The 16,664-nt window shown below is 36.6% G+C and overlaps 1 protein-coding gene across 1 annotated transcript in view; it reads right to left on the bottom strand.

Annotated features, from left to right (window-relative positions):
• Positions 1-16,664, bottom strand: part of RTTN (rotatin) — a 178,085-nt gene that overhangs the window by 129,229 nt on the left and 32,192 nt on the right. The window contains 6 exon segments of the mRNA XM_030552664.1: positions 2,817-2,933; positions 6,341-6,466; positions 8,916-9,042; positions 11,310-11,422; positions 12,832-13,044; positions 14,613-14,783. Coding sequence (XP_030408524.1) covers positions 2,817-2,933; positions 6,341-6,466; positions 8,916-9,042; positions 11,310-11,422; positions 12,832-13,044; positions 14,613-14,783 — 867 coding nt within the window.

The raw sequence follows: 16,664 nt of genomic DNA, 5'->3' as shown, positions 1-16,664 counted from the left end.
TATCCCCTCCACAAACACTGTTGTCATAGTGTGTATCTAAAAGGTATGCCATAAAGTATCATGCATAAACTGGTGACAAGCTGGTCCCAAATATCACCACTTGATATATGTACAGTTTGTGTACAAAGATATGTGTGCGTGCGCACGCTGGAAATATGTTCTTAATGTGTGTTTTGGAGGCAGTGCATAAATCCAGTCTGATATGTGGATTCACCTGTCTGACTGGCTTGATTACAGGCAGAGGACAAGGAAAGAATATTTACATAAAAGGTAAACAAAGCAATCAAGCTAACAAGCAGCAGCTTTGCAAGCTCCTTAGAAATCCTTCGCGACTCTTGAGGCTGAGACAATGGACTCTGGGCACTATAAGAGCAAAAAGACATTTTAGTATCCATCACTTAGGGGACATAGGGTACAGTACCCTCTGAGCCTGCGAACATTGGATCCTCTAGCCTGGGGAGCTACAGCAGTGGTTTTTAACCTTTTTTTTTTTTTATTTGCAGACCCCTAAAAATTTAATAGCTTGGAAAAAATTGTTTTAAAATAATTCTAGACATTTTGGGGGAGAGAATATATTCAAAGCACTCACAAAAGTGTTCATTTCCATGATAAAACAACCCACCATTAGTTATTTAACAAAAATCACTGCACTGTACGTTTACATAGCAAATCATAAACAGGACATTATTTGCACTCAAGAGATTGTAATCTGAGGCCCCAGTGCTTGGATTAGGTTCCATGAAAGTGTCTATTCTTACACAGCTCACTGAAAGGATCAATGCCTAAAATAGAAAAAATATGGAATCACTGTTCAGGAAAAGGGAGATGTAGGAAGAAAAGTAGGCGCAGAAGTAAGAAATTTAAAGGAAAATGGGGGAAGACAGATGACCGTGTGTGCTTAAACGTTAGGCAAAAGGAAGGAATCAAGAAGAGTCAGACATAACATGACGTACAAGCTTGTAGGAGTAGAAGCACATAGTAGAAGGGAGATTTTAGCACCAGACACAGATATGAAGGATGGGATGGAGCAAGTAGGATATGGGAGAAAAGAGAAGGGCAAGAGTTCTCGTCAGATTGAACAGGGAGTAAAGATAAACGGATACCTTTTGCTCTAAGAGCATGTCCACATTGCAGCAGGGATACAAGCTATAGCTGGTGTAGACATACCCACACCAGTTGTACTCTAGCTAGTTTGCTAAAAACAGCAGTGAGGATGAGGTAGCACAGGCTGCATCAGCAAGTACATCCATAGGGAGGTGTGGGGGTGAAGAAGAGGAAGCTTGGACACATCATGTTGAAATCCATGCTGCTGCATCATCACTGCTGGTTTTAGCTAGTTAGCTAGAGCACAGCTAGTGTGGGTACATCTACACAAGCGGCAAATCATATCCACAGCTAGTGTAGACAAACCCTGACTTAAAAAGCAGGGCATAGAGACTGGCTGAAGGTCTCAGGGCAGTAAGGGTCATTAATTATGTTTAATCAAGACAACAGAAGAGTTTCAAAAAGACAAGCTACCCTAATGGAGGACAGTCAATTCCTGCCAAAACATAGTAAGAATATTTAGGTCTGTACTGCACTAAGTTACTTGAAATTTGAATAATCAGGGACCTCCCACAGATGTCCAAACTTAAGTGACGCAAAAAACAATGAGGGAAAATAAAGCAAAAGTGGTCAGATCCTTATTATTTTTACAATCTATGTTGTAGTAGCGCCGACAGGCACCAATCTATATTGGAGTCCATTATACTAGATGTTACATAAACAGTAAAATACAGTTCCTCCCTCAAAAAGCTTGCAATCTCATTTGAGCAGTATGCTACAAGTGAGTGTGTGTTCATCTACACTGGAATTTTCAGTCATGCTCTAACAAGTGTTGATAACTACATATTAACTAACACAATTGTAATTTCTACCATAGACACTTCATGAACATTTGTTTCAGGACATGAACATTTGTTCTCAGTGGTGTTTATTTTCAAATATAGTTGTGTTAGTTAATACATTGTCAATTAACTATAAAATTCAAGTCTAAATAAATCCTATGACAAGCAAAAGGAGGAAGGAGCATAAGGGAAACAAATAAGATCATGTGGTTAGCTACTGCACAACTTTTTGGTCTCTAATCTTGACATCAAATCACTCACAAGAAAGACAGACACTTAGTATTTTTCCATTCTGAAAGATGAGAATGTTGTATAACTGCAATAAAAATTGTTGTATTTTCCTTTACATTAAGATCTCTCAGGCAAAAAAAAAGTAGACATAATAGAATAAAAAACAGAGACTAAAGCTCCAAACTGTAGTATACGAGACCCTGATCCTAAAAAGATTTCCTAAGGGAAAGCTTCTTGGGCTTTTTCCATTTACAGTTTGGTGTTTTTTGTTTTGTTTTAGCGTTCCTCTGGTCTGGGAGGTTTGAAGGCAGAAAAACTCGTAAAAAAATACTTGAGATATATGTTAGAAATACATTAAAGTTTCAGTTTTCCTGAACCTGGAGGCAAGAATTTGGGCTGATGGAAAGAGTTGGGTTCTGAACTGACACAGGAAATTTTGTCTTATCTCTACAGGCGTACCAGATTCTTCAGTTGCAATGAACTTCCCATATTTGCTTAGCATACATACAAAACTGTCCCCTATTTAACACCCATATATTTTGGCCTGCTCAAATGAATATTACTTGCTCATCTATTCCACCCTCTACCTTGTTAAATTTTCTTCTCCTTATACTGCAACATTGTTATGTTACACAAGTGTTCTTATGGTAATCAACCTCAGCTCAAGATAAACTGTGCTTTAAAAAAAGCTGCAGGTACCTGTAAAATTGGAATGATGGGATAGAGGGCCTCAATAAACTTGTTCCAGGTCAGTGCTGTCATCATCAATCGCCCCTGCAGGAGATACAGTAGAATAGCCTTGGCAGCAGAGTTCACCTGTTCAACAACAAAGAACAAAATAACGTAATAAAGAAAGAAGAAAGTGACTAGGTCAATTTGTTGATCCCACAGTATGAAATTAAGCTGTGTTTTCTAAATTAGGTTTTGAAGGAGAAAACACCTGTAATTAAATGTAATGGACTAGACTCTATTATTTGCTAGTTTAGTATTGTCTTCCACATTTGAGCTTAGATTGCAAAAGACCCTTACAGGAGACCACAGAGAGGGAACAAGCAAAGGAGTTTCTTCTCCCTTATACAGTTCGTGCAAGGACTTACAATCCTTAGTCTCTGAGCTCAGAGGGTATAATTCCCTCCATTCATCCCAAAAGGGCAAGAGTGGGAGGGGTGAGGCCATTGTTCATTCCACAGAGCAGGTTAGTTGCACCAAAGGTAGCAGGCTCAACCATTCCAAATGATGATTCAAAATTGAGTCAACTTGTACACATAGCCATGAGGGGAGATATTGCTCTTTCTGAAACAACTCCTCTGCAACCAGTACATGTGGCAACACAACTCTGTACCATCTCCTATTTATACTAGTGGTTAAATGCCACAATTAGACTCTAAGTTTTAATGCACTTCATATTCTTTTCAAAGACTAATGAATCTTTCCAAGCACTGAAAGTATTATTCATTAAGAGAAATTAGTCACTATGAACTCAGACACCTATTGGCCTCTTTCTTAGTTTCCTTCAGTCTCTGGCTTTATATAACAACAAGTTCTCTCTCCCTTCTTATTTGATTGTACTTCTCTGGAACATTTAATTCTCAATCTGCCGAGACATACTGTTTTTTCCCCAGAGTGATTTAAAGCTATTTGCATGATCACTTATCTTTCTTCAAGAAAACAGTCAAAATTACTCTTCATACACTACAAAAGATAGCAAGTTGTTTGTGTTTTTGAAACAAAACAAGCTAAGGCTATGTCTGCCCTACATCAGTCAGGGGTCTGAGGAGTGTGATCGCTTATCAACACAGCTGTGCAGGCAGAAGTCCTTAGTGCAGACACAGCTAAACTGACAAAGCTGCATTTTTACTGGTACAGCTAGTTTTGTTTATGTGGGGTGGTTTTACTATACATGCAACTTCCCCAGTAGGCATGTTTTGCTGGCACAGTTTATCAGTAATTCTACACCAGTAAAGTACACACATGGCCTAAGACCCAGATAACACTTGCAACAATCACCAATAACTATACATGTTTCAAAGAGTTTAAGAGCTGAATGCTATTTTTGCTCTATGGCAACAAGGTTTATGTAGCAAAAGGTAAATGCCCACTCCCTCCAAACAACAACAAAAACATTTAGTGGATAACCATAACTCACTAACTTATCCTTCCCAGACTGAGGTTCAGCCTAGGAAATTCTTAGACTCTGCATGGGAATCCAGGGATCTTGTGTTAAGTCACCCTGATGTTAAGTGCTTGAAAGCTTAAGCTGAAACTTAAATAACGAAGTGAATCAATATACCCAAACCCCAGGAAAAGTGTAAGTCCACATCTTATCTAAATGTATATATTTTATTAGAAGGATGCTTAGGAAGGGTGTCAGAATGCTACTTGTTTAAAGGTAAAAAGAACAGCATCAAATCAAGAGAGTGTGTATGTGTATATATATATATATACACACACACACACACACATGTATATATGTGTGTGTTCCAAGTCCAATAATTTCCCCCCTTAGTTCAGCACAATTTAAATTATATTTCCAAAAATAAAATTCAAATTGCCATGTGATTCTCATGTCATTATGTAAAATGAACTGGAGTCATTTTTAAAGAAATATCTAAATAAGAGAAATCACAGTAAAAGTAAAAGGCTTTGTTATCCGGCATGTTGGGGAAATGGGGTGTGCCGGTTAGTCAAAAATTCCCATTAACAAAGAGTTATACTAATGAAGGTAGGGAGTTTGGGTGTGGGAGGGGGCTGGGCATTGGTGAGTGAGATGAGGTTTGGGGTGCAGGATGTGGGAGGGAGTTTGAGTGCAGGAAGGGGCTAAATGCAGGGGATTGGGACACAGGAGAGGTTTTGAGGTGCCGGATCCGGCTAGCACTCATGTCAGGTGGCTCCCTGGAAGCAGCAACATGTATCTGCTGCTCTGAGGCAGAGGCTCAGCCAGGCAGCTCTGCACACTGCCTCCGCCCAGAGGCACCACCCCCGCTGCTCTCATTGGTGTGGTTTCTAGCCAATGGGACCTGCAGAGCCAGTGCTCAGGGAACGGCATTGGCAATGCTCAAAGCCCTTGTGGTTGTCTCTCTGCCTAGGAGCAGCAAGGATATGTCGCCGCTTCCAGGGACCCACATGGAGCCAGGTAGGGAGCCTGCCAGACCCGTGCCAACCAGACTTTTAATGGATATCAAATGCCAGTTTCTAGAGCTTTCTGGCTGGTAAAGCGCCAGATAACACAGCTTTTATTGTACTTGCTCTTTTACAGTATTAGAAAACCCATGCACAAAATGTAAATATTCAAACAAAATTTTACTTAAGCCTCTTAAAGATATTAATCTTTGAAAGAATGCTTTTCAGCAAATTTGCAGCTAAAGAAAGCTGTTAAATGTTGCTTACATATAGCTTTAAGGGAATCCTTAACCATCAACAGACAACAGTACAAATCCAAATCTATTAGAAAGTAAGTACAATTACACTTATTTCAACTACATTTCAAATTATTTCAATTTACCCCAATTCTAAATTAAATTGATGGAATGAATATAAATTATGAACCCAATCCTTCAAACATTTATACATGAAGTTGAATAAGCACATGGGTAGTCCCTTTTCTTTTAACAGAACTATTCACGTGCTTAAATTTAAGCAAACTTAAGAGTGTTTGATGAATCAGGACCTAAGATTATTTGCTATTAACGCAAGTTCAAAGGGTACCCAAAATTTTAAAAAATATTGTTTTTATTCCTCAGAGGATATCCATTTACCTACTTCACTAAACTTTATATGCACTTCAAAGACTTTGTTAAGCTAGTACTTAGAGTATTATTTTGCTAGTCAGGATAATAAGATTAAACAAAACAAAACATATTCCTCTTTACTGTATCTTCCCAATAAAATCAATGCATTAGAGAAGATTTTTATCTAGTGATATAAACCAGATTAATTTCATCTGTATGTTAATACATGTACAGGAAAGAATCCTTTGCACAGCTTCTCTGTATATACAGCTTTTCAGTATGCAAGAAACTAAGCAGTGAAATTATTAACTTTATTTCTCGGTTTATTATTACTTTCTCAGTAAAAAGTACTTTAAACTCTTTTGTTAAAATTCCTGAAGAGAAATTAAAATTATCTTTCCATCTCCCAAGACTGAAAACACCATTAACGATATTGAGATGGACCATTCTTTCATGCATAAATGCCAACCCATAAGATTTTTTTAAATATTGTACCTCATTTTTGGACTCCTGGAGGCCAAATGCAGAGATTTCATATAAAACTTTTGGATGGAGAAGAAAGTGAACTCCATGACAAATTGAAGATACAGGTGTTGTGACATTATGGATACCCAAACATTCCTAGAAAAAAAGTAAATGGTTAATTCCAAAATTCAAGTAAGTTCCCATTTCTATACCTTATCTTGCAGATGCTATTTCTCACTCCAGGGATAAGGATTTGAGCATATTATGCTAAAATGGCCCCAATTACCATGCAAAGTATAAACATTCAGGAGCTACGGAATAAATGTTGGTGCTACTGTTGCTTCATACATTTATATGTCATTACAATTATTTTATTCTCTACAGGTTGTTGCTTTCCCCCTTTTCTGCTGTGACAACTTGGTAACTCAATTCTCATTTGAGGTTAATTGGGCATTTCCTGAGCATTTCAGAGGACCACAGTCCTGAAAGCGGAGCGCTACGGAAGTAGACACATTTGCCTCCTCACTGAGAATCCCAAGCAAAGTAGGCTGTAGATGCTGATCCTTCATGAACTTTTTTTAAAGGTTGAATGTCATTTCAAACTTTCTGAAATAGTCTATGTGAAATTCCTAAATATAAAACTGGGGGAGAGGAGGGTTACTAAAAGAAGATTTAGTAAAAAGAATCAGATAAACTAAATATACAATATGCATCTCATCCAGTATGCAGGTATTTTCCCAAACGCTGCAGAAGCTAGATTAGACAAATATAATTCATGTATTAGAAAACATTTGGGGGCGGATTGGGAGGGGGAGAGAGAGAGAAGAAAGACCAAGGAAGAAATTCTGGCTCTTCTGAAGTCAATGGACTACTACCATCAACTACAATAGGCACAGAATTTCACCAAAATTTCTTAAAGGTACCCTACAAATGAAAAGATTGAATACTATTCTTTAAAATATATATATCATGACCTGGAGAAAAGTTTTTGTCCTTTTGTTGTTTGCATCAAAAATTAGATTTGTCTACCCTAGATGATTGATAAGTGGAGAATTAGTAGGATTATGACATCACAGATACTATGAAAGTGAAAATAAAAAACAATTGAGAAGTTACCTGATTTTATTCAAACTCCTTAAACTTTTGTTTTTTGTGAATATATATTTAATGCAAACATTTGGGACAGGTTCTGGACTGTGAAAAGTGATTAAAAATAATAGTTTGAATATTATTTGTATTGTGGTACTGCCTAGATACCTAAGTCACATACAAGGTCCACAGGCCAAGCACTGTGCAAACGGAAGACAAAGAGATCTCTCTGAGGCAGGAACTGAGGGGTTTTTTGTTTGAGTCTAAAGGATTTCTATCTGTTTACAAGTACAATGGATGTTTGATTTTTAACTTTTGTCTGTGAAACTCAACTAGTGTTCTGTCTATTTTATGCATCAGCCCCAGTAACGCAGATATTATAAGTTAAATGAATCACTCAGTGACACACATGTACAACCTTCAGTTGGATTGCACTAATATAAATGACTGAAATTTAGGAAACAGTTCTGTTCATAGAGGAAAAAAAAATCCATAATTCTCTGTGCCTGTTATTGTGTTGTTTTGGAAGAGTTAACATTTAGACAGAATTGTAAAAAGTAGTAAAAATATATTTGTCACTAAAGTGAACAAATACAGCTCAACAACAAGCAGGAAGTAAGCTTTTAGGTAAGAAGTTGCGAAGTCTACTTAGTCACTTTTCAGACTACAGCTACATTTTAAGGAAGTCGCAACTCTACCCCTTTGGCTAAAGGACAAGAAACTCCTTATCAAGCCATATGTATGAGTTATCCATAAAACATAACCACAGAAAAATGAAGAGATAAGATTTAATATTCCTGATATTTTTAAAGGAAAATTAGGTACAAACATGTAAACAAAAAGGTTGACTTGTCTTAAATTAAAAACTCTTTAAACAGGCTATTTCAGTCATAAAGAAGAAAAAGAACACAAACGAATTTATGTTGTTTTTTCAGGTCATCTGTTAGTCTAAAGAGATCCTTCATCAATTACTTGAATATAGATTCACAAAATATGTTTGTGTCTTTATTAATACTTTCAGTAAGCTTTTTATATATAAACCTTTCCTAGAAGAGCTGTCAATTCAAATGATATTGCACTAATGCACAAGGATCAAGAAGGGAAAGTGATCAGAAACAAAAGTGAACTTCGCTAGTCTAGCCTCACTGTCCAAGCTAATTAGACTGCATAACTCATTTGTGATCTAAAATTAATTTAAATATCACATTTTAATCTGTTATAAGGGAGGTAAAATTAATGAGATGCAGGCTATTGAGAGGGTTTTTGGAAAAAACCTAAACACATTATTTCGATTTTTCAAACAATATGAATCCCAGCCACTATATGTAGTATGATTTATAGCCAAACCAGTTAAACTTTACTCTTTTACAAGTAAAACATCAATCTTCAAATCCAGACCAATATATAGCAGACTGGAAACAGACTAAGCTGTAAAACCACTGATAAATGACCACAAAAAAAAAAAATCCACATTTTCTTCAAAGAAAACATTACAAAACCCATATGTAGCTCTAACCTTAACAATTTCCAGACAGCAATGGTAAGCTTCAGCTTTTATATTCAGCAGAGGATGGGACAACAGATGGAGAAGCACCTTCTGACTCTCTGCCTGTAGCAATGGGTTAGCCTGGGCAGACTTCCAGCTACAAGTGGAAACAGTTAAATATCCAAGATAAATTAGCTGCTATACGGTTTGTTGTACCATATTGATAAACATGCTTGTTTTACAGAGTAAGACATGGAGGACTTCTACAAAATTTATCATGACATCCAGTGTACTGCAGGGCACACAGGCAACGTTCCTTCTAAAGTACAGTTGGTCATCATCTTGAAGAGGAAATGACTCAATAGACAGAGAGTTCAGAGGCCACTCTGAATTTTCCTCCAACATTGTAAAACTGCAACTTATTATACTGATATTCACATCTGTGAACATTTCACTTAAGTTTACCTTGATATAATGTGGCACTACAGATGATCAGACTAGCAATCCTGGTTGGGGAATTTGAAAAATATATAAATATTGTGATATTTTTCACATTTTAGTTATGTTTAAGTTGTATAAATCTGGCACGTGATCAAAACAATGTACATATAAGTGAGCCAACATAACTAAAACCACAAAGTCGATGTCAAGATTGCAATGTATACTGAAAAAAGGAGCACAACTTTAAGTGATTGCTTAGCACTAAGAGGTAGGGCAAATCCACTTGCAGTAATAAACATGTAAATCAATTACTTGAATACAGATTGAAAAATATGTTTGTGCCTTTATTAATACTTTCAGTAAACTTTTTCTATAAGTGAACCTTTCCTAAAAGAGCTAACAGCTGAAATGACATTGCACTAATACATAAGGACCAAGAAGTGAAAATGACCAGAAACAAAAGTGAATCTGGCAGTCAATACTTCTCAAAATTGCAGTGGATACTGAAAAAAGGATCACAACTTTTTAAAATGATTCCTTAACAGTAATAGGTAGTAGCAAATCCACTAGCAGTAATAAACATTTATCAGATATAAACCTAATTAACAGCAGAAAATAGAGGACTGGAATTCACATTTTCTGTCAGGCAGCATGAAGAGAAATGTCTCTCTGGACTATGAAATGTGTTGTTTCCTGCCTGCTCACAACTGTCAGAAACCACAGCTTTCCAAATGAACTACATATGTGAAAATGAAAATAATCATGGGCAGAGGGTGAATCTTGGGCTCAGGGAGGCTAGTCCCCAGGCTGGTCCACCCCTTCTGCTCAATGTCCCACCCATCCCACCCTACCTGCCACCAGAACCCCACCCCCATCCCAGGACTGCTTCAGTGCCCTAAGCCCCAGTGCATGGCACTCTTCCAGGCCCCGGAGCGCCAGGTGGGTGGTATGCCCCCTCACTCACAAGCCTTGAAGCGCTAAGTGAGCAGCCCCTCCACAAGCCCTAGAGCGCTAGGCAAGCAGCCAGAGGCCTCCCCAGCCCAAGACCCGGAATGCTGGGCTGGTAGGTGCACAGGCAGCACAAGCACCAGCTCCCGTTGCCCAGAGTCCCTGGCGAGCACCAGCCCCAACCCGAGGCTCCAGCCATGGAGTAGAGCCGCAGAACGCCAACAGGAAGCAGGAGGTGGTCTGTGGGGCAGAGCATGAGCAGGACCACACAAGGCTGTTTGCGGAGGCACAGCATCCCTCAGTCTTTGATACCCGCTGGCCATGAAAAGAATTTTGAAGTATAATTAGCCACCTGAGATTTGAATTTCATACCAAGACTACAATGCAGAATCTTCTTTTTGGGAACCACAGACTAGCACCTATTGTACGTTTAAAAGAGATATTTGGTAAATAAGCTCCCATTGGAATTTACAACACAAGAAAGAGTTTCCTTTAGAAATTATGCTAGAATAACTGCAGTTAAAAAAAAAATCATCTCTGGAAAATATCCAAAATGGCGATCAGAGCAGAAGTCAGTCAAAAGGGGAAGGAGGGACAACAACCCAGGAGTGAGAAGGTTTACCAGAAAAGTTTTAAGGGTTACTCCCCAAATTCCTCATTATCATATTTAAGCTTCAAATGCAAAATTATGCCAGGATGTCCTTAAACTAGTCTCCTTAAAGTTACTTTCTAATCTGTTTTCAAATAATGTCAGCGTTAAAATAGTGGCTTCGACCTTCAAAAACACATGTGAAATGCCTTTAAAAAAAAATCCAAATGCTCTATCCCTTTTTGTAATTAGTTTAGTGACAAAACTTTGCACAGCTCTTTTCTTTTAAGATATGGCTGGATAAATTAATGATGGGAACAAGACCGTAATCCAGAACAAGTAAACATCCCACACTTCACCTGCAACATATGGGACACAGTTCTTCTGTACAAAGAAAACAGTGTACTTCCTCAAACAGTAATAATTTAAAATAATAATTTATTTACATATTCAAGCAAATGTGGATGATTTCCTGAAGCATGGGAAAGTGCTGATGATAAGGAAGACTATTTAGGGCCTGATCTGCCAATTCCACTAGTTCAAAGAAATTTTTTTCTCCCTAAAAAAAAAAATAAATAAATAAAAAAGGCAATTATTAATGTTAATTTAAAAAATAAGCTACTTCTATACATTCTGAGTACTAGAAAATTCTGTGGAATCCACCAATTACCAGGCTCAATCTCTCTCTGCAATGAAAATAACACTATTCCACGTGGTTAACCAGGATAACAAGTTACAGTTACTATTAAATACTTTTAAAAACAAATTACAACAATGTGATCAATTGTCCATGTTAACGAGTACAAATGCCCATATTTAGGGCTTGATCTTGTGGGCTGCTAAATACCTCACAGGTGCTGAACTTCCTCAATTCCCATTAATGTCAATACGAACAGCGGGTTCCCAGCATTTTGCGGCATTAGGACCATAACACATCAGAGCATTTCAAAATATTCCTGAGCCCTTAATATTTAAGCTATTTTAATTATGAAATATGCCCTTCAAGACAACAGTAAAGATCAATATGTGTTTTCTTAACTGGGGTTCTATAAAGTATTACACTGTTAATCCAGATTATCTGTACTAGAACTAACTTTATTAATCTCATCAAAACACAAAATATTATATTTCTGTACATTTGTTAAGGCTAACCCTTTCGAGTTAGGTATTAAATATGAATCATTTAAAACTTTAAATTTTAAGAGCTAGTTAAGCTGGATGTTAAGTAAAAGGACATAAATTCAGTTTCTGAATCTGTGTATGTAACTGATGAATGAACTCAGCAATCTAACCACATGATGATACTTCTGTCCAGAAATAAGATTAGACTTCTTTGGTACTATGCCTGATGTAACCTCTCTCTATTGGCTTTATTAATAGAACAAAGAATGTAGTAGTCTGTACAAACAGGAACAACTTTACACTGGGTCATGGAAAAGGACATGTTAGTACCACACTGGAATCATTTAATTCTATAAAACACATTTATGTCCTTAACAAGGAGACAAGGAATAGAGTACCTAATGGAGCAAATGTCCATAAAACACATGAAGACAACAATGATCTCTCTCTCAAAATTAGCAGCATAATGAGAGTTCAAAGGTCTTTACCTAGTTGTTAGTGCCATCTTATCTGGACTGCTTGGAATATAAAATGTTCTAAGTTATTTCAAATAGTGCACAATTACTTTACAGCATTTTTCCTTTAAAATATGCTACTCTTACTTTCATACTTTTCTGCTTATAAATTCACACAGCAATACCCCCTTAGTTTTTCCTCCTGCATTTGCAAGATTTTCTCAACTTTGTGGTTAATATTAAGTGAAACTGATTGTTACCCTCATGTCAGATAAGTACACATATCAACACATCAATATTCTCACACCTAAATATTTTGCTCTCTAGTTTTTTGTTTGTTTTTAATTTTCAAAAGGCTTTTCAGAATAGTTTGTATACCAAAATTCAATACCTCCTTATGGACATCCATCATAAAGTTACAGGTGCACTCAATTGAATGAACAGCCTCTGCAGCTTGTTTATAAATACTGTAGTTCTCAGAATTCATCTGCTCCAAATAGGCTGCCACCGACTCATGAATACTTGGATATTCCAAGGAGAATGGCATGTCCAAGGAAAGAAGAAATAAAGCAGTCACCAAGCTCTCTGGTAACACTTTGTTGGCCTTGAGAAAAGTTGATCGGGGGGAAAAAAGGGAAAAATTAGTATAAACATTAGCTATTAAATTTAACTTTTGAATTATTTAACCAGTGCAATCCTCAGTGCTGCTATTTAGCATTTTTTTAAAAACAGAAGATCTGAAAAGTGACTTCCAAATTACACAAGTTTGAGCAAATCATCTGCTGCAGATGGAGACCTTTTAGGAAAAACTGAGGGGAACCTATAGGTTTAAGTCTGTGCTGAAGTTTATTATATATTATATATTATACATATATAAACTTCAGCACAGACTTACACCTATAGGTTCCCCTCGGTTTTTCCTAAAAGGACTATATATATAGTCCAGCCATGGGATTGGATCCTCCACTAATTTGTTAAATTTTGTCTAATGAGTAACTACCAGATGGTAACATAGACTCAATTAGTTCTGGAGCCTCTTGCCCTTTATAATGTTATCATTACAGGTATCTTTATAATCCCTAAAATTCTTGCAGCTTTACATTTGCATGATGTTGCAACATATTACCAGATGAGAACTTGCTCTGATTGCAATAATTGGTAACTCAGCTGCAGTTAGTAATTCAGAGTCTGAAAGCTATATTGCTCAACTCCTGTCAGTACACAAGATAAAAAATAAACAAAAAACCATTTGCTGAACACAAAATGATAATAATGAAAATAGTATTTATACAAAAACTGATATAAATGCACATTTTTTAGGGACTAGAGAGAAGGCATATACATTAAATAGTACAATATAATTCATGGTAATTCATATTTGTATCAGTTAAATGATCCTCCTAGACAATGAATGTTAAGTCACAAAACTTCTGAAAAAAACCAAAGTTACGCTGCAGGACAAAGCAGTGAAAAATTGTTTAAGTAGAGACAAGTTATTAAATATAAACCAAAAACTTCCCAGGTTTCTAAAGACTCCACTCCTAAATAGAGCTCCAATTTGTTAGACTGTCTACAATTTATAGATAATTGCAGAGCTGTTTATCATGACGTAATTATTCTTTGCAAACAGTAAAACTTTAAGGTTACTGCAAAATATAAGGTATCATCATGGCATATAATGGTCTAAGCATCAGCAAAAGTTCAATTATCTTTATACAGCAAGTGAAGCAAAAATAATTCTATCTGAACAGTATTCAATTTGCTATTAACCAGCAGAGGGCAGCATAGTCTCGCAAACCACACAACTCTTGGAATAGCTTGAAAAACATGGCCTTGATAAAATTATGCTTTTGTATAAGTATCCTTTTAACTGACTTACCAGTTAATCAATTAAGCAAATAAACCTTTTGTAAGCCAATCACATAATTAGGTCATTTAAAATCTTTTTCCTGCATAACCTAATCTACTGATCTAATATGATTCCAGGTAACGGTATTTGGAAATGATGCATTTATAATCAATGCACAGTGCTAGTGGCAGTCACGATGAAATAAACAATCTTCAAGAGTAAGTACTATTTACGTGATAATGCTGCTCCACCCTACATTCCAATGGCCAACTGCCAGAGCATGAACAATATTCAGTTCATTACTAACTTTGTTTCCCCCTCACCTTTTCTACAGGGAGAAGTGTTTGTAATAGTCGCACGGTGAAAAGTGAAATGCTAATAAACGCCATTCTGTGGTGCACTAACATCAGCTCAGGCTGCTCTGAGTTGATGTTACTTTTGTGGTAGGATATGGTTTCTCCAAGTGAACCCAGGACCATAAGCAGCTTATCTTTCTGCAAGTGAAAACGAAAAGATACAATATAAATTCCTATCAACAGAAAGCATCATCACCAATCATTCTCTATTAGAGCAGTACCTTTACAAGAACAAAAGTGAAATATTTATATAAGTACCACAACTAAGCAAAGTGTCAACATTCTATTATTATTCTTTATATTATTAAAAAATATAACACAAGTTGAACTGTATTTTGGCATTTAAACAGAAATGTGCTGAAAAGTTCTAGAACAAATCTTAGAGATTCTGTACACTAGTTTGGGGATTTGATGGGGGTTTTTTGTTTTTGTTTTATTTTTTAAAGAAAAATAATCTAATTAGAATTTCATACATCCTGTTTTGATCTTCTATCACTCTGTAATATTTGCATAAACACATTTTGAAGTCTGTTTCAGTACTAGAAACATTAGGATCTAATTTAAATCTGTGAATGTCTGTTTTATCCTAGTAAGTAAAAAAGGGAGTCTTGAGAACATCAGAAGTTTCTGTTATGTCTGCTAGCCCTACCAGGAAACAATAAGCGATTTCTAGAACTGCTTAGAAGTCTAGCGCAGAAGAGGAATGGATAGAATCACTGGTGAATGGAGATCACTACCAAATGAAATCAGTTCTTTGGATGTTAAGAGAGAGAGGAATGGATTGAACTGTGAACCGTTAGTAAAGCTTGGTTTGCTAGAATCTGGAAGGTGGGAACAGTATCTGATACCTAGCTATATAACTGAACAGAACAATAATTCTTCCAAAGTAAACACTGTCCAGAGTTCTTATATAGTCAGATGAAAAGGATTCATACTCATCTGAAAAAATACAGAAAATGTATTTCTCCTTGCCTCACTAATACAGTATCTTGACTTCCTGGTTTAGGAACATAAGAAGAGTATTTTAACTCAGTGGTAGAATCAAGAATTATTACTCCTAAAAAACAGTCATATCCCTGCTAGTGATACAAACAGTTGAGCCTGTGACAATTTATAGTATCAGGCCCCCTATTTTCCAATAAATTAGATTCACATTACTGACTTGGAAGAGGAAAACAGCACACTAATTAAATCTACATTAGAAACAATTGGGAAGCATTCCAAACACCAATGAGAACCAGAAACACAACAACAAAAAAAGACTGAGGGAACAGAAACATGGGTAGAGGACAAAAGTAGGTACTGAGGCATCCACTACTAGTTCTTGAAGGGATTACCAAAATCAATTTTCTCTTCTAGAGAATCTGAAATAAGAAAAAAAAAAATAGGATCTCTTTTCACAGAGCTGTCAAGCTGTGACTAAAACAAGGAAAATACAAAAGACTAAGTGCCCAGGAAATTTCTGGGTCACAAGAGACACTCCCCCAGAACTAATCCAAAACAAAGACTCTTATAGAGTGGTATACACTTGTAAAGCCAGGAGGGACCATCATAATTCACCTAGCCTGACATCCGACACATTGCAGTCCACAGAACCTCACCATCAAATCTTCTAGTAGGTCCATAACCTCTGGTTGAGTTACTGAAGTCCTCAAAACTTGATTTATAAAAGACTTCAAGTCACCATTTACTTTTCAAGAAGCGAAGCCTAATAGATTTATTTAGCATACACTATTAAAAAAAAGTCCTGGTGAAAGATAAAGATGTTTCATTTGATGTAGCACTAAAATAGAAAATCAAGCTGAACAGTTGGTCTCCCAAAATCATCATCTCAGGTCCAACAACAAAGACAGGAATAAGACAGTTCCCTTACCGCAAATCTTTTTGTTCCCCTATTCTGCATGTTCAGTTTCATATTTCCTAATTAGGAAACCCCTACTGGAACTTAAACCAAATCAAAACTCCAACATGAAATTTAACATGCCTGGCTCTTTTTAGTCAACAAAGATTCAGGACTTG

Source organism: Gopherus evgoodei, chromosome 2, assembly GCF_007399415.2.
Source record: "Gopherus evgoodei ecotype Sinaloan lineage chromosome 2, rGopEvg1_v1.p, whole genome shotgun sequence".
NCBI lineage: Eukaryota > Metazoa > Chordata > Testudines > Testudinidae > Gopherus > Gopherus evgoodei.
Note: the sequence above shows the minus strand (reverse complement) of the source record. Positions and strands in the feature narration are given on the sequence as shown.